General features: G+C 49.0%; 1 protein-coding gene across 4 annotated transcripts in view; it reads right to left on the bottom strand.

Annotated features, from left to right (window-relative positions):
- STK32B (serine/threonine kinase 32B) overlaps positions 1–24,010 on the bottom strand; it is a 395,708-nt gene extending 371,698 nt beyond the window's left edge. For 3 of the 4 annotated variants that reach the window (XM_030314218.1, XM_030314220.1, XM_030314219.1), the window contains exon 1: positions 23,941–24,010. In XM_030314218.1, coding sequence (XP_030170078.1) covers positions 23,941–23,992 — 52 coding nt within the window. In that variant the 5' untranslated portion in view covers positions 23,993–24,010. Of the gene's footprint in view, positions 1–20,558; positions 20,659–23,940 lie in introns of those variants that run through there. The other variant, XM_032593013.1, reaches the window with a different exon arrangement.
- Between the last annotated feature and the right edge of the window lie 557 nt (positions 24,011–24,567).

Raw genomic sequence — 24,567 nt, 5'->3', positions numbered from 1 at the left:
AGTAAAAGCAAAGACCCTGAGGTAGGCATGGCCTTGGTATACTCAAGGGCCAAAAAGACAATGATGGGAGAGTAGCAGACAATGATGTCTGAGGGGTGGCAGGTCGTCTGATTCATGAAGGGTCTTGCAGGATTTGAACCTCTGACCTTGTCACTGACTGCAATGGGGAGCCACAGAGGGCTCTGTGCGCTGGAGTTGCAGTTTAACGGGATGACTGTGGCTGCCGTGCTGAGGCCTGACCGCAGGCAAACAATCAGGGACTGTAGCGATTGAGAGAAGAGATGGGCCACCTGGGCCAGGTGGCAGCGGAGGGGACGGGACAGCAGGATTTGCTGCAGACTGGTGAGGGCTCAGGTCTGGGACAGAAAACAGAAATGCCAAGGATCACAGCAACATTTTGGCCGAAGCATCTAGAAGAGTGGGGGTAGCCCTGAACTGCAGACAGGGGCTGTTTAGGGGTGAAGATCAAAATTCCAATTTTAGGTGCACAGCCAACAACCGTGTGTAAAAATATTCTAGTTCACTGAGAAAGAGAATTCCATTTAAAACACGGAGATTGAATTTTTGCCCTTTTAATTAGCAAAAATGTAAAATACTATAATTTTCTTTGCTGGCTAAGATGTGATAAACAAACCACCGACTTAAATTTTCTGAAAAATAGTTTGGGAATAAAAATTAAGACTCTTATCAATGTTCATGAATTCCACCTTGCTAATTTTCCTTTAAGTAATCTAGTCTAAGAAAACTGTAAAAAAAAAATGCAAAGATTTAGGTACCCAGTGTATACATTATTATTTCTAAAAATAAAAAACTGGAAAGAGCCCAAATGTCCAACAATAGAGATGTGGTGAAACATATTTTTGTGCCCAGCCACACGATAAAATATTGTGAAGCCATTAAAAGTTTGTATAAAGAGCTTAAAGCATAGTTTTGAAAGAAAATGGCAGCATAAAAAGTAATATAGTACGGCCACAGTGTAAAAAACATTATTTAAAAGACCAGTTAAAAAAGAAGTTTGGCAAAAAATTACTAAGGCATAGCAGTTGTCTCTGGGTGATGAGAATGTTTTTTCCTTCTAACTGCAGTCTCTTCATTATTTTAACTTCATGAAGGAAAAACATTTCATTGTTAACAGAGAGAGTTTTTCATTTTAAGCTTATTTATTCGGAGAGAGAGGGAGAGAGAGAGAGAGAGAGCGTGCAAGCAGGCGAGGGGCAGAGAGAGAGGGAGAGAGAATCCCAAGCAGGTCGTGTGCTTTCAGAGCAGAGCCAGACAAGGGGCTCAGTCTCACAAACCGCGAGATTATGACCTGAGCTGAAATCAAGAGTCGGATGCCTCACCAACGGAGCCCCCCCAGAGACAGCCATTCTAATCTCAGAAGCTGCTGTGAAATAAAACAAGGCACACTAAACTATGGTCATACTGTCTCCACTACAGCTTCCTTCCTTGTGCTGGCCCTCATCTCAAAGGCAGAGAGGGCCTGACCTCCTGGGAGAACTGGGTGGCAGGGGGACCTGGAGGGGAGACTGAGGCCAGGCAGGGAATGCTGGTGTCCCTGACTTGGGACTGGGAGGTGGAAAGTGCCTCCCGACACCCCCCGTGTTGGCCCTCACTCTGACAACAGGAAGTGTCCCGGCTGATATTTCATCCGGAGCAAACAAAAGCCACCGGGGGGGGGGGGGGGGGCAAATGGAATCTGGAGCTTGGAAAGACACAGACCGAGGGGATCCCCCACCCCAGAATTTGGACCCCCAGAACTTCCCACTACATAGCTAAAGGAAAACTTCACAGTAATGTGGCCTTACATTTGACTCAGTTAAATTGTTAGCCTCCACTTTTCACATCATGGCAGGTACAGTATATTTTTTTAGACCGTGCCAGACCTAATAGTTTGCCTTTTCTAAGGCCATTCAATCTCCCTCCTGGAAGAAAGTTCCAGTTTCGTGAGCCAGCCCCGGGGAGTGAATCTTTGTTAATCCAGGACCAATATGGCATTTGGGCCAGTGACTGGTCCAGAGTATGGACACGTGGCCTACTTATGACCAATGAGCTACAAAGGGAAATGTGCGGGTAGCTTCTGGGATGGGTTGTCCTCCCTAATAAGAGGCCAGAGGAGAAAAAGTCCCCTTTCCTCCTTCACTCTCTTCTGCTTTAGACACTGCCACTTGGGGATAGGTCATGTGGGGATACACTTCAGCCACTGTCCTGAGACCTTGAGAGACGAGACTGTGAAAAGGAGCCAAGAGCTGGGAGTGCGGGGGGGGGGAGGACGGAAGGAGCCAGGATCTCAGTGACGTCACTGTATCGTGGGCCACATCCTTCTGGACTTCCCCTTAAATAACATGAGAGATGTATTTACAGTTCTAGTTACCATTTGTTGAGTTCTCCTTACTTAACAGGCATCCTACTGGACAAAGGTTCTCTCCTTCGCCAAACTCCCAGGCGCCTCTGAACTTTTCACCGAGGCTTGACTTTTGAGCTGTCACGTTCACGTCTGCAGCGTCCAGTTTTAGCTAGAATCCCCCACCCTCCACACGTCTGATCACCCTCAGTACCTGACGGGGTTCCTCACTTGCCAGCATCCTCCAGGGCACGTCTGACCCCCTTGGCCTGCCTTCAGCAAGAGTCCTGTTAGCCTGGTTTAGTGAGACTCCCCCCGCTCAGCCTGCACGGTTCCGCTTAGTAATTTTCTGTCCCCTGACCCCCACCCTGCTCCTTGGCTGTCACTTCCCGCTTGCCCGCGATACATTCAGAGTTGAGTCCAATCTCTCTCCCACTGCAAGACCCCACTGCAAGACCCCACTGCAATGGTACCTCCACCTCTCACAGTGCTCCCCTGGAATAAGGTCTTCCTCACTGTATCTAACAAGCGTCTTTGAATATTTTTGGTTTCTTTAGTAAAAGGAGCTCCCGACAGAGTCTGCTCTCAAGTAGGCTTGAGGGGCGCCTAGGTGGCTCAGTCGGTGAAGCGTCCGACTTCAGCTCGTGGTTGATGGGTTCAAGCCCCGCGTTGGGCTCTGTGCTGACAGTTAGGAGCCTGGAGCCTGCTTCCAATTCTGTGTCCCCCCCCCCCTCTGCCCCTCCCCTGCTCACGCCTCTCTCTCCTTCTCTCTCAAAAGTAAATACACATGAAAAAAACTTTTTTTAAGTAGGCTTGAAACTATTACAATGGTGTGGGTCCTCCAGGGCCCTAAGACACCCTGACGTTAGAAAAGAACCCAATTTCCTGTTTTCTAAGCAGCCTCCCTGCTAAGCACTGCACGAAACTTTGGTTATTGTACAAAGCTTCTCAATGTCTTAGGTGAAGAAATAGGTCGGGAAGAGGAATTTTGAACATTTAACCACGGGCAAAAGGGAGAGGAGAGGAGGTCTTTTGAAGACAGCTTGAGAGGTACACCCACAGTGCAGGCTGAACAATGGATCAACCAGGGAGAGGCTCGCGACCAGGGAGTGCCCTCTCTGGTCCCTGGAGAGAAGCTACCTGGAGATGTCTTGGGGAAGATTCCGAAGCTGATGTGGGTTCGGTGAGAGTGGTGCCATAATTAATTAGGGGTGTCTGCCCTCACAGCCGGCTGGGGAAGCTGGCACACAAGGACTCTTGGTGGCTGGGGTGAGATTGGGAAGTAAGGCAGGACTAACAAGAGGACAGGAAAACAGGGCAGTGACACATTCTCTTACTCTCACTGGGATTCTGCCTATACTCGGTGTCCTGTCTCACAGCCGTGACGTTCTCATGCCATCGGTAAACTGACATGGGGGGACCACACTAAATATAGCAAGCAAATACTAGGGGCGCCGGGGTGGCCCGGTGGGTTAGGCGTCCAACTCTGGATTTCGGCTCAGGCCATGATCCCGGGGAGCACGGGATCAAGCCCTGTGTTGTGCTCTGTGCTGAGCGGAGCCTGCTTAAGATTCCCTTAAGATTCTCTCTCCCCTTCTGGCCCTCTCCCCCCGCTCATGCTCGCGCTCTCTCTAAAAAAAATAAAAATGTGTATGTAACAAACATGAGGAGGCTCACTGATTCTTTCAATGAATATTATATGGGGACTACTATGTAGAGCACCACGCAGTTTTCTAGATGCCAACTGTATGGAGGTGGAATGAGGTCCAGACCCGCAGCCCAGAAATATGAGCGCCCTCCACCATCAGACGGTGGAGACGGTGAGGTCTGAGCAAGTAAGCCCCCCTTTCTCTCTTCCCCTTGACCTGCTTCCCCCAGGGACCTCGCCCTCCCGTAACGATTCCGAGAAAGAAAAATCACTGCCCAGGAAAAAGTGTGAATGATGAAAAAATAAAGATTTCCCTTCGGACCCAGACGTAATTATCAAAAAGTTCCACGAAGCCCATGATATCAATATCTCCTCCCCTAACTGTGGCCACTGTAACCATGGCAAAAGTTTACACACGCAGAGGCGAGCATCATTACCATCTTGCAACCTGCAATGACTGTGTACACAGTTCACCAGCTTAAAATTCAACATTTTTCTAGCACATTGTCCCACAGCATTAGGGGTAGATGCCGAATGCAGGTTATGTCAGTACGGATCAGCCTCGTGAATATGCAAGTAAATCTCATTTACTAGTCAATAAGAAAAAAAAAAAAAACCCAGTCCCAAAAAAACCCCTAAAGACCCAAAAATAAGAGACAACGTAAGAAAATTACAGTATATCCACATGACAGGATGATATACACTGGTTGAAATGTAACATTTATCTCTTACTGTTGTAAGTTGGATTATCTGTCTCAATTTCTCACTCCCCCACAGTCGCATTAGACATACACGTGGATGTGGATGCAATGTACCCTCACCCCTTGACTTTGGGTTCGCTTGGTCATGTGACTTGCTTCAGCTAGCAGACAGTAACAGGTGTCCTACACAAGCAGAAGTATGAAGCACTTGTACCGTTGAGCTTGACCTCTTACCCTTGTGCCATTGCCATGAGGGCTTGGCCCGTATCGCTCCCGCGTCTCCAGCCTTGGCTTCAGAAATACGAGCGAGAATTCCGAACGCTTATTGCTGTATGCATTTGAATGATGGGTTGGTATGTTACACCATAAAAACTGGTAACATTAAGCAAACTTGTAGCTGCATGGAATCGTGCACCGTGCCAGGCAGCGATGCAGTAGTAAATATTTGTCAAAAGATGAGAAAAATGTTTATGAGACATTGTTAAGTGAAAAGTGGAAGAAAAGTGGCTATTTCAGTCTGAGGGTGGAGGACAGGGGACCCTGTGCTCAGGAAGAAAACACCAGGAAATCCATCGAAATAAAGACTGTTGACCATTTTTTCAAGTTTCCTAAAGTTTTTAATGTTTCCATAATGAGCATGTATTAACTGTAAAAAGAATTAAAATAATGCACCAGAACAGAATTGGGTTAGCTTTCAATGTATCCCATGATAATCTAATCCTAAAAGGAGGAGAAAATAAAATTGGACAAAAAATAGTAACTTACGTGAATTAAGAGCCTATTTGGATGTATCTTTCACTCAAAAATACCACAGGAAAAAAATGGACAAACATATAAAAAGGCAATTTTCACAGAGAACTTATAAATAGTAAATAAAGACATGAAAAAGGGGTTCATTCTTCTCAGGCATCAATACCATGGACTTTCATGAAACTCTCAAGTCCCATATCAAATCTACTAAAATGAGAAAACAAATTTAACAATGCTGACACTTTTTGGAGAGAAATTCTGGTAGAATTCTATGCTTGTGCTGTGCTACCAGCAACAAAACTTAGGGCAAATGCTCTGGAATGCCAACGTCTTACGAGTTTAAAGTTCCAAAGACATTCAACCTCTCTACTTCAATCATCACACCTGGAATTTATATTCAAGGAATAAGACAACACAATTAATTGCAATGCCCCACAATGTACCTACACATCCTGCCTGGAGTCCTTGGATGACTCTCAACATGGGCATGAGTGAGACTCCAAGGAGCCCAGTGAAACAACAGATGGAAAACTGAAAGAGTGGAACAAAAATTCCAGAAGCTTCCCAGAGGTGAGGACACAAATTTTGGAGTTCCAGAGAGGTCCAGGAAGAGTACGTACCGAGTCCCAGAAGCAAAGGCTATACTCCAGAATGAAAAATGAAATCGAAAGACATCCATCCTAACACAGCCTAAAATCAAAACTCTAAAGATCAAAATGAATGGTCAGCAATTTATTGTACTGATGTAACAAAACTCATATTCTTCACGGGAAGAAAGTAACCCACTGAAGATTCTAGAAATGAAAAACACAGCATCTGAAATAAAAAGTTCATTGAATAAAATGGTGTAGTATTCACAAAACATTCTAAAATAATAATGCTAGCTCCTATTTACTGTGCCTGAGATAAGTTTAGTGTCTTACATGTATCATCTTCTACAACGTACCATCTACAATGCCTAGCACATAAAGCAAATTACTAGGTACATAAGGAAACAAGAGAATGTATCCCATGGTCTAAAAAACAATGCCCACAGACGTGGACACACACAAATAAAATGTTGAAATTGGCAGAACTGTTAAAGAATTTATAAGGGAAAAAAAATGAATGTGGTGAACACACACATGAGGAATTTCAGGAGAGAGATGGGAAATCTGGGAAAGCAAATGAAGATCCTAGAACTGAAAAATACAGTATCTTAATTTTCAAAATTCATTTAACTGAAAGAGTAGACTGGATAATGCAGAAGGAAGAGTCTGTGAACTTGAAGACAGACCAATAAAAAACTATCCAAAGCAAAACAAAGTGAGAAAACATATTTAATACACACATAGGAAAAAAATGAACAGATTCCCGAACAATCTGTGGAATGCTATCAAGTGGCATGATATGCATGTTATATGAGTGCTAGAAAATAGAAAGAGAAAAACAGAAAAAATATTGGGCAAAAGTTTTCCAAATTTGATTTAAAACATCAATCCACAATGCAAGAGGCTCTGTGAACCCTAAGCAGAATCAATACAAGGAAAAGTATATCTTGGCACATCACTGGCAAACTATAAAATCAAAAATAAAGAAAAATACTCAAAGCAACCAGAGATAAAAAGACAAATCACATACAGAATAATGGGGATTTGAATGATGTCTGACTCTTCATCAGAAACAAGAATCAAGAAAATAATAGAATGATGCCTTAAAGTGCTACAAAAATGTCAACTCAGAATTACGTATCTAATGAAAATACCTTTCAAAAATGAAGGTGAAATAGAGGTATTTTAGTTAAATAAAAGTGAAAATGATTTGTTATTAGCAGACCTGAATTACCAGAGGGGTAAATGTAATTTTTCAAGCAGAAAGGAAACGATATAAGGTAAAACTCTGAATCTACATGATTGGTTCTAACCAAGAACACTGGAAACAGTACACATGTAGGCAAGCACAAAACATTTTTTTATTTTCTTAAAGACAACTGATACATAAAGAGAAATAATAACCAGGTACCATGGTTTTTATATTATATGCAGAAATAAAAACATATGATAAAAACAGGACAAAAATTGGAAGATGGAATCAAACTGTTTTAAGATTCTAACATTATATATGAAGTTATATAATGTTAATTCAAATCAGGCCACGATAAGTTAAGAATACATAGTGTAATCCTTACAGCAACTACTTAAAGCAATATAAAAAGGGTCAGCTAAAAAGCCAAGAGTCAAAATAGAGTACAATATTAAAATACTAGATGAACAATATAAAAGGGGAAAAAAGAGCAAAAAACAGGGGGAACAAATAAATAACAAGGTGACAGAATTATACCCAACCTCACCAAAAATTGCATTAAACGTAAGCAAACTAAATACTCCAAGTAAAAGGCATAGTTTTTCAGAGAAAACAAAAGGAAGATTCAACTAGAAGCTGTTTATTTTTTTTTTAATTTTTTTTTTCAACGTTTATTTATTTTTGGGACAGAGAGAGACAGAGCATGAACGGGGGAGGGGCAGAGAGAGAGGGAGACACAGAATCGGAAACAGGCTCCAGGCTCTGAGCCATCAGCCCAGAGCCCGACGCGGGGCTCGAACTCACGGACCGCGAGATCGTGACCTGGCTGAAGTCGGACGCTTAACCGACTGCGCCACCCAGGCGCCCCCAACTAGAAGCTGTTTAAATTGATGCTTACATTCAAAGATACAGAAAATTAAAAATGAAAGGATGGAAAAAGATTTATGACACACACACTGAGCACTAGAAAGTTGGTCTGATTATATTAATCGCAACCACATAGAAGTCAAAGCAAGCAGTACTTTAAGACAGAATGCATCTGTTCATCAAACCAAAATAATCCTCAATGTGCATCTAACTATTAACATACTTCAAAAGTCATATGTACTGACAAAACTATGGAGAATAGAAAAATTCACCATCATATCTAGAGATGTTGACACTCCTCTTTCAGCAATCATTTTTTTTTATTATAAAGCAACAACTCATTAAAGATACAAGAGATGTGAACGTCCCTAAGCGACACTTCCAGAGCACGGCAGCAAGCACTTCAGGACACGTATTCAAGAACACATGGCAAGTTCACCAAAGTACGTCTCAATAAATTTCAAAAGACTGAGAAAAACAGAACTGGGAGTGGGAGCCTCAGACAAACGAGAGACCTGAGTCTTGGTGGGTTCCTGCTCTAGATTTCTCAGTGGCTTGGTGTTGAAATGGTGGGCACAGAACAGGACTATGGGTCAGCGGGCAGGTGTACTGTGCCAACAAGAGAAAAGTCAAGGATGAGCAGGTGTAAGTCAAGGACGACTCCAAAGGTTTGGCCTGAGCAACTGTTAGAATGGAAGTGCCATTTGCTGAAGTAGAGAAGTCGGGAAGAGGAGGATTTGGAGATCAGGCAAGGAAGCAAGAGCTCAACTGAGAAGCACTCAGGGTACGGGTCCTCCTAGACAACCCCATAAGACCCTTGGGTTGGGTTGGCAATTGAAAATTTAAGTCTGCAAGACAGAGCCTGAGCCTGGGGGCGGGGGAGGGGGGGTGGTGCAGAGAAGGATGAGGGGGTTGTACTCTTGTATCTTATTTGCTAGCTCAGAAAGAAAAATAATCCTAAATCATAGTTTTCTTTCCCTCCCCACCCACCACCCCACAGAAATTAAAGGGACTGGCAAATAGCAGCTCCGAAAGATTTACGATCTCAGTTTAAGACCATGATACCTAGGGAAGAACAGAAACATTTGTTATTTTCGGGAAGAAATAAACGCCAATGCAAATCACTTTCAAATGCAAATCCAAAGCAAGCACAATTCTGGTTTAACGCATGAGAGGTGTGTTCCTGTTAAGCTCCCTTTGATTCTCCGGGAAGATTGATGGAGTAATTATACTCTAGAGAGGAGGGTTAAGAAACTGTGTTGGAACTTATTAAACATGGCATGCAGCGACTTTTCGATTTTGTTTAAAAAGTGTGCTTAAAAATAATTACATTTTAAATGGAGTTCATCAATATCTCAGACCACTTAAGTGAACCGCAGAAAATTCAGCTGTGCCACGATTTTGTTAACTTTGATCAGCTACATCACCTGGAAGCAGGAACTCACTGGCACTTTCCACGGGGCGACGGGGCTAGAAGATCTGTAAAGCATCTTTAGCTGTACTTCTGTTAACATGTACATCAACACGCAGTGATTCAAGTTCACCATCGACACTCACGCAAGCATTTATGACCCTCACGCTCATGCGCATGAGCAGAGGTTACGCGCCCAGTGTGGACCCACCCCCACCCCACTCCGCCCCCGCTCCCACGCACACCAAGCACCTGTAATGCCACACGGGCACAGAATTCCGTGGATGGAACCACAATGTGTGCAGGTTCAGCAGGACCCAGGTAGGTGTGTGTGGTCTACACCTGAGTAGTGAGGGAGGGGCACTCACGGCCCTGAGACCACGCATTCTGTTCCAACCAGAACTACCTTCTTCAGAGGCAGAAAGGAAGCAGTTCTGAGGAGCATGAGCCACTAAGGAACGCGATCATACCCTCTTCCCCGCGTTACGTCCACGCGTGAGCCAACCACGGACACTGAGATGAAGACCCAAAAGGAAAGGAAAAGAGGGGACAACCAAGGTTCCTTCTTCTCTCTCTCCTTCCGCGCTCGTAGGCTGAAGGCAGAGAGGGCCAACACGCGTGCACACAGCCAGGAGTGAGATGGAAACTGTTGAGCTCATGTGGCATAGTGTTTCCACTGTTCTAAGAACGAAACACAGATGCACGCACGTGCTTTGAAACGTGAACTGTGCAATTTTCACAGTTCCACCCATGGGCTAAGTGCGTATTTGCATTTAAAACCCGCCTTGCACAATATTCTTTCCGTGACAATTTAAAATTGTAAATACTGTTTGCCTAGAAAGTTATTAAATAGCAGATTAAAAACATCACCACGGGGCGCCTGGGTGGCTCAGTCGGTTAAGCGTCCAGCTTTGGCTCAGGTCATGATCTGGTGGTTCACAAGTTGGAGCCCCGAGCGAGGCTCTGTGCTGACAGCTCAGAGCCTGAAGCCTGCTTTGGATTCTCTGACTTCCTCTCTCTCTGCTCCTCCCCGACTCGCGTGCGCTCTCTCTCTCTCAAAAATAAACATTAAAAAAAATCTTTTTTAACACATCACAACAAACTGAGAGAAAGAGAGGCCATGACAGAAAGGAAAAAGCTTCAGATTTTTGTACCTTTAATGGCGATGTTGTGGTTCTTGTACAAGGGACCCCACCCTTTTCTTCCACACTGAGTCCCACAAATTAGGTAGCCAGCCCTCCCGACTAAGAATAGAAGTCAGATTCCTCAGTGTTATGGATCTGTGCGTATTGTGTCCCCCAAAATTCATATATGGGAATCCTGACCCTCAATGGGGCGGTATTTGTAGGTGGAGCTTTTGGGAGATAATCAGGATTAGATGAGGTCATGAACATGGGGCCCCAAGGATGGGATCAGGGCCCTTAGAAAAGGAAGAGACAGGCTCTCCCTCCCTCTCCACCGAGTGAAGACACACGGGGAAGACAGCTGTCTGCAACCCAGAAGAGAACTCTCACCAACACCTTGATCTTGGACTCCCTGCTTCCAGAGCTGTAAGAAACAAATGTCTGTTGTTCAAGTGTGGGGTGTTTGTTGTTGCAGCTGGAGCTAAGACACATGCTAGGCTCTTAAACGCCTGGCACGGGCCGTAGTCTCCAGCTCTATCTCTCAGGCCACGGCCCCCTACCCCCTCACACTGCTCCCCATGACCTCTGGGGTACCGAACACCCAGTTCTCTCTGCCCACTTTGCCTCTGCACCTGCTGCCTGTCTGCCTTGGAAGGGCCTCTCCCAGCACAGCGGTCACGGTGGTTTCCTTCCTTCCCATAGTTACCTGTCCCTCCCTCAGGACTGGTCTCAGAACTGGCTTTTCTGGAAACGCTTCCCAGACGTGGTTTGGGGTCTTATCTGAAATGACACATTGAAGTTACTACGTAATGGTAAAACTAGGTGTATTTGTTTCCCAGGGCCCCCATAACAAAACACCCCAGACTGAGGGGGCTCGAAACAACAGAAGTGTATTCCCTCCCAGTTCCGGAGGCTGCAAGATCACAATCGAGGTGCCATTTCTTCTGGGGCTGTGAGGGAGCATCGCATCCCTGCCTCTCTCCTAGTTTCCGGGAGACGGCCTGCAATTTTCCATGCCCCTTGGGCTGGTACGTACATTACCCAACATCCCAACTTCTGCCTTCAGTTCACATGGCTTTCTAACCTCGTGTGCGTGTCTGCCTGTGTGCCCCAATATCCCCTTTTTATAAGAACACCAATGCTGCTGTATTAGGGGCCACACTAATGGCCTCATCTCTCTTTTTTTTTTTTTTAAAGTTTATTTATTTTGAGAGAGAAAGAGAGCGTGCGAGAGGGGCAGACAGAGAGGAAAAGAGAGAGAATCCCAAGCAGGCTCCGCGCTCTCAGTGCAGAGCCCGACACGGGGCTCGAACTCACAAACCACGAGATCATAACCTGAGCCGAAACCAAGAGTCGGACGCTCAACCGACGGAGCCACCCAGGCGCCCCTAAAAAGCCTCGTCTTAACTTAATCGCATCTCTGCGTCCAAATGAGGTCACGTTCTGAGGTAGTGGGGGCTTCAGTTTACTCATTTTGCGGGACTCCATTCAATCCACACCACTAAGGCCTCCGGAAATCTTTTCTTCTTTCCCCTCAAACGCCTAAGAGGATGGACATTTTCTACCAGGCAGGGGACCAAGGTCTAATCTCCCTAAAACCCCACTCCAGCCCCCAAGCCCTCTGTAGGGATTTAACCAACAGAACACTTGAAAGGCGGCTTGACCCACGTCAGTGGCCCTGACCGCCAGCAAGAGGGGCCTGGTCCACGGTCGCTGTTCCACACAACTTGCCAGAGTCAGGCTTCTGAAAACAGGCCTGGCCCTTCCTGACAGATGTAATAAGGACTCGGGCAAGGGAGCTTTGAGGGCAGAGGCTGTCGGAATGGGCTGTTTCCTAGGAGAATGGAAATGAGAAGGAGGGTCCTGACAGCGGGCACGGACAGCCAGCAGGGATGAAGTCACCGCCTCCTTCGGGCTCAGGAAACAGCAGCTCTCACCTGACTTCCCTCCGCAGACTCGTCCTATCTTACACTGCCCGGTGCTGACATCACCTCACCCCATTCCCATGGCAACCCCACGTTGCAGCCCCATTCTCGAGAGGAGGAAACTGAGGCTTAGAGAGGTGAAGTCCCTGGCCCGCAGTCACACAGACAATACCCAGGAAACTCGGGGTCTCAACCCGTGTGCCCCCCGATCCCTGCTTTTTAACCTCTGGGTAGTGACCTTCCTCGGTCACGGAGTGTAACCTTCTTTAGTAAATTTTATACGGCACTTATTATCTGCCAGACGACGTCGTATGCATTTCACACGGAGTAACTCATTTACCCTTCAAAACAATTTATGGAGCAAGGCTCATTTAATCCCCATCTGATACACGAGGAAACCGACCGGGAGGAAAAGAAACTTACCCAAGGTCACCCAGCCCATAGGTAGCAGCGCCGCTCGGGGCTCCAAGGAGGCTGACCCTGGGTCTGTGCTCTTAACCACCATGCTAGGCCAGGGGCGTCCCTGCTGGAAGACTCCACGATGGAGCCACGCAGGGGGCCTGGTGTATCCCAGAAGCGCACACACAAGCCCAGAGGCCCACGCCCCATCTCTGCGCTGGGCTGGAAGCTGGGGCATGACTCTAGAGGGGAGGAGAACTGACGGAGAGAGAGAGCATCAGGCTGGAGCTTCAGCCTGACGGCCAGACTGTGGTGCTCATCTGTCCTCGGGGGCCTGACGAACCTGCCAGCACCTGAGCCGGGCAGGCCCTGCCTCCACAGAGCCGCCGTCCGGCGCCACTGAAAATCCGTCCGCTGAAAATCCATTAGAAAAATCCACAGAGGGGCGCCTGGGTGGCTCAGTGGGTTAAGCATCCGACTTCAGCTCAGGTCAGGATCTCTCGGTCCACGAGTTCGAGCCCCGCGTCGGGCTCCGTGCTGACAGCTCGGGGCCTGGATGGAGCCTGCTTCGGATTCTGTGTCTCCCGTTCTCTCTGCCCCTCCCCCGCTCACACTCTGTCTCTCTCTCTCCCCTTCAAAAATAAATAAGAATTTTAAAAAACTTTTTTAAATTCCAGCGAGCAAGTCACAAGCTAAGGATCTACAAAAGGTACGCGTGTCTTGCTACTCTGAGCATCACTGTTTTATATCCACTGCTCTATCTTGCTTCCTATTTATAGAAGTCTTAATCCGTTTGCAATGTACGCTAGAAATATAAAGTTCCTGCGCAAAAGGTTCTGTTAAAGTAAAACCAGTCAAGACACAAGATAGCATGGGGCGCCTCGGTGGCTCAGCCGTTAGGCATCCGACTCTTGGGTTTCAGCTCGGGTCATGATCTCACGGTTCGTGGGTTCGAGCCCCCACAGCGTCGGGCTCCACACTGACGGTACAGCTCGATACGGCCATGGTAAAAAATAACTCCCCAGCTGGGGCGCCCGGGTGGCTCCGTCGGTTAAGCGTCCGACTTCGGCTCCGGTCACGATCTCACAGTCCGTGGGTTGGAGCCCCGAGTCTCCACCTGTGCTGGTAGCTCAGTGCCAGCAGCTTGGGGCCTGGAGCCTGTTCTGGATTCTGTGCGTCTCTCTCTCTGCCCACCCCCACTCGCACTCCGTCTCTCTCTCGCTCTCAAAAATAAATCAACGTTAAAAAAATTAAATAATTCCACGAGTGGGATGCAAATGATCGAGTTGGGGGAAGCCTGGTATCAGGGAAACAGCTTTCCAGTGACACAGAAAGAAGTGAGACCAAGCCCTTATGTTACCACATAAGGCACCGAGTTAACCTCTCCAAACCACAACATCCCCAGGGATGAAACGGAGCCAACCATCCCTCTCTTACAGCGTTGTTCTTCACATACCAGGAGGGAACCTGTTGCCTTTCCTAAGTTGCAACAGTGATTTCTCTTTGTGTTTTCTAAAAAGTGCTCAGGGACAAGCAGCTCTGAGGACAGACCTTTCGTAAAACGGTGGGACCTGGACCAGACACTACAAGAGCCACAGGCCCTGTGCTCCTGGAGACTCCGGTTCCACGGGGGGGGGGGGGGGGGGGGGGGGGGGGGGGGGGGGGGGGAGGGGGGGACAGACACTAGTGAAGTATTCACAAGAATGAAGGTAGAATTACAACTGTGGCAAATGCCACAAAGGAGCATGCGGTAATTTGAGGGGGGTTGTGACCCCCCTGTGTGGGAAATCAGATAAGGAACCTTGAAGAAGGACTGAGTGGAAGATAACCAAGCCAAGGGGGGGGTGGGCTGGGGGAGCATTTCAGACAGAGAGAACAGCACGTGGTAAGGCCCTGGGGCAGGAGTTGGCAGTGAAGCTTATCAGAGACTGAAAGGATGCCCTCTGGCCCAGGAGTGTAAACAACAGCACTGATTACAAGCAGAAGAAAAGTCCTGAGAAACTTAACAGAAGACCAGGGGGGAGGGGGAAAGGGGGGGAAAAAAAAACCTTGCAGAGAGGGAAGCAGGCAAACCGTAAGAGACTCTTAAATACTGAGAACAAACTGAGGGCTGATGGGAGGTGGAGGAGAGGGCAAAGTGGGTGAGGGGCGTTGAGGAGGGCACCTGTTGGGATAAGCACGGGGTGTCGTATGGAAACCAATTTGACGATGAGTTTCACGTAAGAAATAAACATTAAAAAAACAAAGTAACCACGTGCCAGATTTGGGGCTGAGACCTTTAAGGGTGCGGAGCGATTTAACTCCCGCAGTGAGGGAGAACGCACGCGCACGACGCGACGGGAGAGGTACGCAGGTTCGGGCCCCCACAGGGCCTCGGAGACCACATTACAGTCTGGAGTCTGGACCGTGAGAGCAGTGGAAGCCACTAAAGAGGGCTGACCGTCATAGCTGGGACCGGAAGTCGCAGCTCTAGGTCATGGAAGCTGGTAGAAGATGTGCTGAAAGGCAAGAGGTAGATTAGGGGGCGGCATGGGGGCCCGATGAGGGGCGATGTCTGAGTGGGAGGTGGCAGGGGTGCAGCTGGAAAGATGGGGCAGATTTGGGAGATATTCGGGAGGTAAAATCGACACGGCCAGGTGCCTAACTGGACGTGCGGGGGGATAAGGCGGGTGGAAGAGTCAAGGACGAGCCAAGATATTTTGGCCTCTGAAACCGGCCAGATAATAACGCTACACGGTAGGCCGGGAAACTCCGGAAGCACGTGAGTTCGACTAAGGCTATTTTGAATCTAAGGCATTAATTCTTTCGAGACATCCAAGTGGGATTACATAGAAACACAGACTTGGAGCCCAGAGGAGAAATATGAATGAAGGAAATAAATTACTGAGTTACCGTTAAAAAAAAGAAATGCATACCCGTTATTAATGTACTGTCTCTCGGCTCCAAAGCCACTGCTTTGTGACGCGGGGGCGGTGCTTCGCGCCAGGAACCGCCAACAGAGGGCGCACGAGAGGCACTGCCAGACCGGAACAGGGGGAGGGGCTTCCTTGCTTGTTGCAGCCACTGTCCACACCTGGCAACTGGCAGGCCAGCGTGCAGGGGGCCTGGCGGCCCTCCCCTCGGTGGCCCTCAAGGATGAGCTGCACCCTCCGCAAAGCTCCTCTGCCCCCCAGTAGGCTGCCCGTTCCTCTGGCCCCCGGGCCCTCTCCATAGATGGAAACACAGCCTGTCCAGACAAGGCTTCTGGGATTCCAGTCCCTTCCCTGTTCCCTCACCCTCAGCCCTGCAGGGAGCAGCCGTCCTGCTGAACTTGCTACTTCTGGACTCCCAGAGTCCTCTCTGACTGCTTCCCGTAGTTAGCCTTTTTACTAGATGGCCATCCTTTGTAGTACATTCTTCCTTTCTGGAAACTCCTGACTGTACCTGGAATGATACGGGGTGACTGATACGAGGCATGCAGGCGACGACAAGATCAGCAGGGAGACAGGACAAGGGGCTAAGGAAGAGGTCCAAGGGCTCGGTCCCGAGGAACTCCCCGATATGCCGCAAGGGAGAGGAAGCCCCGTTGCTTTCTGTAGGAGAATACTCCTCCAGGGTGTCGCGATCCTCTAGCCTCGCTGCTCCTTCTGGAACATTTTCTCCATTTCCATCTGCGATTGTTCCGAGCCCAGATTTTAGACAACTGAGCACTGCTAAGAATATTTTGTTCCTCCCAATTCTCTCAGGAAAATGCCTAAGCTCAGTGCTAGCTTATGCTGTTTGATCCTCCTAAAATACAGATCCTTTTTCTCTCAAGGCATTTAAACCCTTCCCTCAAGACTCACCAGAAACCCTGTCTCCGTCCTAACACCCTCTTCACTCCAGCGCACGTTGTGGGAAAGCCATCCCCCCTCCCTCTACCTTCCACCTTTCACTCAACAAATAGCTGTTATGCGCCTTCACTGGCCCTGTCCTCAGCCTTGCAGGCACAAAGGGGAAAAAGAAGTGCTTGCTGCTCGTCGGAAGGTCTCATGGGATCAGACAGACGCCTAAATGAGATGAGCCAGAGGGTCCCGCACCTGTTTCAAAGAACACGCTAATAACAGGTGCTTCTGGCCATTTCACCTGCCTGCCCCTCGTCCAGCTGCCCTTCTGCTGCTGCTGATAGCCGGCAATGCTTGGGAAAATCCTTCACATACTTTCGTAACCCAGATGCCCCAAGTGCTACCAACAGCCGCCCTGAGGTCGGACATGTAACCCAGTCTGGCCACGTGGAGCCTCATTCTCCCCGGTCACAGTGATTCGTTCCAGAATGCTCGGGACTTAACCACAACAGGTCAGAATGAACCCTGGGATTTTGTTCTGCAACAGCCGTGAAAAGAGATGCTCCCTCTTCCGTGAGGCTGCGAGCCCAGAGGTGGTAGGGCCCCCATGATGAGAGAGCCGGCCCAGAGCCATGCAGAAGAGAGCAGAGAATCCAAGGATCCAGAGCCCTGACGACATCCGCTGAGCACCTGGTTCCGCCATGAGATGCACACCTTCATTCATCCATCCTTCAAGAATGTATTGAGCACCTGCTGTGTATCAGATGCCCTTTTAGGTCCTGGGCACACGGCAGTGAATAAATCCCATCACGTCCCTACCTTCAGGGGGCTTGTGACCGCACGGAGGAAGACAGACTATACCTAAGGAAGGAAGTAAACTAAACCGTACGGCAGATGCTGACAAATTGCCGTGAAGCAAGGCAAGGCCAGGAGGGTGGGTTGGGAGTGCCGTCGTAAGCAGGGTGGTCCGTGACAGCCTTACTGGGAGGTGACATTTGTGTGAAGACAGAATAGAGACAGGAGGGCGCCCGTGCGTCCGAGGGGCGGCAGGGAGGCAAGTGGGCTGGAGAAAGGAGGGAGATGGGGTCAGAGAGGCCGGGCCTGATGGGCATCTGTAAGACCTCCTGCTTCTCCTTGCTGCTGCGACAGAAGGAGAGGGGGCTGAGCGGGGTCCGATGTGCCCCACGCCCACGTATACGGGACCACTCTGGTGCTGCACTGAGGTGATGTTCAGGGGGGCAGGAGCGAAAGCAAGGAGACCAGTGAGGGAGGCTCTTGTAATAGGCCAGCCCAAGGCTTGGACCAGATGGTAGTGATGGAGGTGGTGACAAGTGACCAGAGCCGACCCATTCCCTTCAAAGGACCTCGTGTTGGTTTTCTGTCATTTACTACGGAAGGAGGCTCGTCTACCGTGCCACATTCCACCCGATCTCCGGTGCCATCCACGTTCAACGTACACATGGTTTTATGTGCCACCAAGAAGGAAATGCGGCCAATTCATCTACGATGTGAATCTTTCCAGTCACTTGAAAAAGCTCGGTTAGCCCTATTATGTACCACACTAGTGTGAACAGCTATGACCCCATGCACATAAGAAAGCCACATCACAGGGGCACCTGGCTGGCTCAGTCGGTTAAGCGTCCAGCTTTGGCTCAGGTCATGATCCCACAGTTCGTAGGTTCAAGGCCCGCACTGGGCTCTGGGCTGACAGCTCAAGAGAACCTGGAGCCTGCTTCGGATTCTGTGTCTCCCTCTCTCTGCCCTTCCCCCACTCGCACTCTGTTTATCTCTCTCAAAAATAAATAAAAGTTAAAAAAAAAATTTAGCGCTCCATCACAAATACCACGTTAGCCAAACTGCACCCCCAATTTCAGAGACTGAAAACGTGTAAAAACGAATGCCTTAGAAGCAATGAAATACGATCGTTGGCATACATACGTCTGACTTTATCGAGATGACTGACACCTGTTTCAAGCTTATAAAATTCATACCTATTTTCTATGAGTGTTGTCAGGTAGAGATGGACCCTAACGTTCATTTCTACTAAACCACCTCATACGGGTTCATGGCTATTTTCTTAATCCCCCATGTAGAAGACAAATCAAAACACATTTTCAAGTGAGGTCCAGATCTTAAAAACCTTCAAGTCTAAGGTTTACATCCTAGACTCCTGCATTAAATATGCACCTGCTGGATACAGGTATGAACACGGAGCCCCTAAACCCACATCCCTTACATGGCATCTGTCTAGCCTCCACCTCTATAGAGACTCTAATTAGAAGAGCAAAGTTCATTGCATGCAATGCTGAACTTTCTCGGAATCTTTTTGGTTTCCACCTCATACCCAAGCCACCGTTGTTACAAGTATGGAAACCAAGCTGTAACGTGAAGGAGTTGGCCTAAAGTACTAAGAAAGTTGGGGCAAATTCACGAGTGAACCCCACAGCACAGACATCAGATACTTGATGCATCACACGTGACTGAGACACCCCAGGTTCAAAAGAGTGTCTCCAGCTAAAGCATGACTGTAACTCTAGGGGGTGATTATTTAATTGCCTTAGGTGTCTGAATATTTCCAGAAGAAAGAGCAACTTTTGCTGTGTATTTAGTTAGACCAAGATGTGTTCGTTCTAAGCTGCATGTGAAATTACCTGACCCAATAATATAGAAATAACACTTATTATTTTTAATTGTTTTTGTTACACTGATTCATTTTTGAGAGAGTGTGAGTGGGGGAGGGGCAGAGACAGAGGGAGACACAGAATCCGAAGCAGGGTCCAGGCTCTGAGCCGTCAGCACAGAGTCCGACGCGGGGCTTGAACCCACGGACCACAAGATCATGACCTGAGCTGAAGTCGGACATTTAACCGACTGAGCCACCCGGGTGCCCCGAAGTAACGCTTAGTCTTAAATGACCTTCTAATTTATGACATTCTAAAATGAGAATGCCCAGAGCTGGCTATGAGGTTGCTAAATCGATACCCCGCAAATGTGAATGCCGGCCATAAATTTATAGCACGTTGATAAAAACCCTTCAGAAACATAATTGACGTTTCTGGAGTTCCAAAAAGTATTCAGTCCCTTTGATCCCATAATCTCTCCCCTTATGCTTTATTTTAAGAAATTCATTTAAAAGAAGGAAAAAATGTGTAAAATGTTCAAGAACTAGGTTATAAAGATGGAAAAATGAAAGTAGCCTCACTGTCTAACAAAAAGAAAATACGTAAGTAAATTATAATAGTTCCATTTGGTGGGATATCACAGCCCATTAAAATATCGATTTGAGGACACTGTTGCGATTTAAGCTTCTTTAAACACAAGGCTAGGAGAAAAAGCAGAAATCCTGGTCTCTGCGGCAGATACACTCCTATATAAAAACGTCTAGATGTGGATAATGATAGTGAGGGGGGAAAAACAACTTCAATGCAATTTTTATATGAATTTGGAACGGGGGAGGATTTTGTTTCCATTCCCAGAATTTGTATTGTGACGTAACTGCCCAACAAATGCTTTTTGCAAAGATGATACGTGAGATGATTACTGTAAACAAGCAAGTACCGTCAGAATATACTGCTACTATCTTCCTATCAACGTCTGTACAAAGAGCCCCGTCGCAAAGCCTGATCTGAGTGCTGGACTCATTCCGCGTGGCCGTATGTATCTGGGAGAGTGAAGTTTCCCCTGGGCCTCCAGGCGGCACAGGGAACGCGGTCAGGTGCCGGACTCTAGAAGTAAATAGACCTGGGTGTGAGTCCCAGCTCCCCCCCAACACACAGGCCAGGGGATTTTCCTGAGGTCCTCACTTACCTCTCTAGTAAAATGCAGATTCTGAGACCTCCCGGGCCGAGTTGGTGAGGATTCTGAATTCGGTACGAAAAGTAGTCCGTGCAAGGCATTAGTAAGTCACAGTCGTTAATATTACCTAGATGCGAGTTAAACTTTTGCCATCAGAATGTAGCGAGCCGTGGGACAATTATGCAATGGCAAAGCTTCAGCCAGAGGGTAGCATTAAATTACTTACAAACCAGACTTGCTTCGCCTGGGTAGGTGTTACTGTCATCAACCACCCACCAGCTCTGGTTTGGGACAGCGTGCTCATTCACTGAACCATGTCGCTCCCTGCTTAAAATTCTTCAGTGACTCCAGATGCCTAAATGATCAAGCCCGAGCCGATGGCCACTTGGCCCTTTAAAGCTGGTCCAGCACTCGGGGTTCGTATCTCCTGTGCCTCCCAGCCTCACAGACCACACCGCAGGAGTACTAGCCACGCCCCACAACCTCACCATTGAGCCATGCTTACTCTTCACCTTCTGCCTTAGCACATCCTGTTCCAGCCTTCTAACACACCCTTCCCTGCTCCACCAACCCACCCTTACTGGTAACACCTACCATTTTCACAAGACTCAACAGGAGAAAGTCTTCTTTGCCTCTCCCCTTTGCCCCAGGGTTAAAGACTCTCTTCTAAGATACCATAGCTCTCTGAGCTCCCTGCATCGTCCCGGCCATTTATTTGCCCTAGAAGCTCCCAGAGGGTTAGGATTTTGCCTTCATTTTCTTCATACTCCTGGTGCCCATCATAGGGGTGGGTGCAGAAAAGATGGTCAGTAAATGCCTCCAGGATAATTTGACTCAAACGGTGGCAAATACCAGTGCTTTATTTGCACAGGAAAATAATTGAGGCATACATTGGCAAAATCAAACAAGTTAATGTTTCACTGGGCTGGAAGCTGGCAAAACGGGGAGAGTCCTAACCTTGTATTTCAACAAGCCCTGAAACAGGCAGTCGACCTTGGGCCCAATCTGCTTCTGGAACGAGGAATGACAACAGCAGGAAAATCAAAAGGTTGGTTACACCAGATAGAACTATTTTGCCAATCAATATTATACAGCACATTTTCTGGGATAAAGGACAGACACAGACGTCAACATAAGGGAAGCAAAAAAAAAAAAAAAAAAAAGACAGAAACATGCTAAGAACCCTAAAGTACGGCCTTACTTAAAGTACAAGCTTTGATCCAGGCCAGAACCACGAACCCCTATAATTGGAGCTGATGTGTTAAGTTTGCGCTTTCTTCTATGTAGGAAGTTCATGGCTTTCATGAAAGGCTCCTGGTACGGGCTCATTTGTTGTCCTTTCCAAACTTCATGTTCAAGTTCTAACCTCCAAGTGTGACTACCTTTGGAAACAGGACCTTTAAGGAGATAACTGAGGTTAAGTGAGGTCATAAAGGCGGAGCCCTGATCTGATAGGACTGCCATTCTTAAAGGAAGAGAAGGAGACACCAGAGATCTCTCTCTAGCTCCTCAAGCACACGGAGGAAAGGCCATGCGAGGCCACAGGGAGAAGGTAGCCATCTATCTGCAAGCCAGGGAGAGCTCTCACCAGAAACCAACCCTGACAGCACCTTGATCTTGGACTTCCGGCCTCTAGGACAGCGAGAAAACAAATTTCTGTTACTGAAGCCACCGGCACCAACAAATTCTGTTGTTTAAGCATCGGTGGTATTTTGTGATGGCAGGCCTGGGCAGACGAATATAGATCCCTTCACCAAAACAGATGGGAGAGCTTTGACTTGTTGCAGATAGAAGGTTTCTGACGCCAGTCATGCTCTCCACCTGTCAATGAGTATGTATCTTCCCAGATGCGAGCAGCCCCGAATATAATCTCGAAGGACAAAAGTGCTCCGAAAAGGGGACAGGCCTGTCCCACAGCAGAGTACTCCTACAGTGTCAAAATCACTTTCAGTGTCAAGAATGCTTTGACTTCCATGGAGAAGTTCAGGGTCAGTGTGAACTTGGCTGGGGCGTAGGTTCAGCTGCATGGTGTCCAGACTCTTCCCGGGACACCCAAGGGCCTCCACCACCTCGCTGCCTACCTCTCCTCTGTCCATGCCTGGCCTGCCTGTGCCCCAGACTACAGAACCGGGAAGGCCTCAGGTGTCCTTGGGTGCCCAAGTGCCTACACCAGCCCCACTCCCTGCCCTTATCACCACGGACGGTCATGGATCATTCAGTGCCACTGGACTAGGAATCCCTTCAGAAAAGGACCAAACAGGCCTGACCCGCTTAACTCATGTTAACTGTCTTCACGTATCCTTTCGAGAGGGGCTACCTGGACCAGCATGTGACTACCACCCACATAGCCCTGGCCATTCTAGAAACCACAATCTGTGCCCACAAGCCTATGCCTGGGTGTCGATGAGATCCACTTGTCTCCAGGGCAGACTATCCACCCCCCAAGCCAGCTCCGCTCCTTAGGAACCAGACCACATCCCTTTCTACAAGAGCAAAATGGAACAACACAAGTACCTACCTCATACGGTTGCTGTGAAAACTGTGAGAACCCACAGAAAAGCCTAGGGCAGTGCCTGGCACATAGTATGTGCTCTGTACATCCTAGCTCTTTTCTGGGGCACGGAGAAGCCTGGAGAGAACCATCACAGGGTTTTAAAGGCAGAGTTAACAGCTCACCAACCCTACTGTGCTGATTATATTTCTAAGGCACTTTGCACACGGATGACCACTGGCTGAGCTTCAAACAATCCCCTATCCTACGGTGGTAGGTGGTAACATCACTCTCATCTCACAGGCGAGGAAACAAAGGTTTCAGAGAGGTTAAGCAACTTGCCCACGGCCACACAGCACTGGAAACAGGCGTTCTGCCGGCTCCCATCCGGAGCCCTCCGGCCCCGCGCCACAAGGAAGCCCAGCCCTGGAGTTGAGATAAGACTGGACAACCTCTACCAGCGCCCCCCCTCCCCCACAACCCCGCCAGGGAGGCTGCTGCGAGCGAGACGCCTTCTTTGGAATCACGGAGTTTAAGCAAGAAAAGTTTCCCTAGGCTGTCCTGGGCGAGGGAGGGAAGCAGCGTGGAACCTGCCGGCGCAGGGACCAAACGCGTGGTGGACACACACACACACACACACACACACACACACACCCAGGCCGCCTCGTTCTGCCTCAGGCTCTGATCGAGACCTGGGCTTGGGAAGCTGGAGCCGAGCACCCCCGGGACCCGCGTCCAGCTCCTCCTTCGGCTCCCCAAGCCCGGCTGCACACCCCGTCCGCGCGGGCCCCGGGGGAGGGGGGAGGGGAGGAGGGGGAGGCAGCGGCCCCCGGGACGAGCACACACCCCCCCAAAACCCCACGCCGCGAAGGGGCACCGAGGGATGCGCCCCTCGCCTCTTACCTTCCTCATTCTCGTCGAACACGGGGGGCTTGTGGGAGTGGTTCCCGCCCATATTCCGCCGCGGCGCCGGCCGCCGCTACATGCCCGGCCGCGGGGAGCGGGCGGCGGGGAGCTCGGGGCGCCGAGCGGGGAGCGCGGAGCGGGGAGCGCGGAACCGGCCGCGGGACGCGCTGCGAGCGCCCAGCCCAGGCTGCAGAAGAGAGAGAAAGAAGGAGGGAGGGGGCGGGGGGGGGTGGGCGAAGACGAGAAGACGAAGGGAGGAACCGAGAACGCAGAGACACACTACAATGAGGGAGAACACATAAGAACTACCGCAACGGAAAACCCAGGAGATCACACTGCATTGGCGACACCGACGACAAGCCGCGCCCCCGCCGGAAGGAGGCGGGCAGGAGGTGGTGGGTAACGGGAGGCGGCGCGGCGGGCGGAGGGGGCGGGGCGGGCGGGGGGCGAGCGCAGCCCCCGGGGGGGGGGGGCGGCCGCCCAGAGGAAGGGGCGCGGCCGGCCGGGCGGAGGTGCGCAGCCGGGGGGCGGGGGATGCGGAGCGGAGTGCCGGGTGGGTCCGGCGGGGGAAAGAATCGCGATCCCGGGGGAGGGGCGCTCCCGACGCGCCGTGGAGTGGTTTGT

This window comes from Lynx canadensis, chromosome B1 (assembly GCF_007474595.2).
Source record: "Lynx canadensis isolate LIC74 chromosome B1, mLynCan4.pri.v2, whole genome shotgun sequence".
Classification (NCBI taxonomy): domain Eukaryota; kingdom Metazoa; phylum Chordata; class Mammalia; order Carnivora; family Felidae; genus Lynx; species Lynx canadensis.
This window is presented reverse-complemented; position numbering and strand designations above follow the sequence as displayed.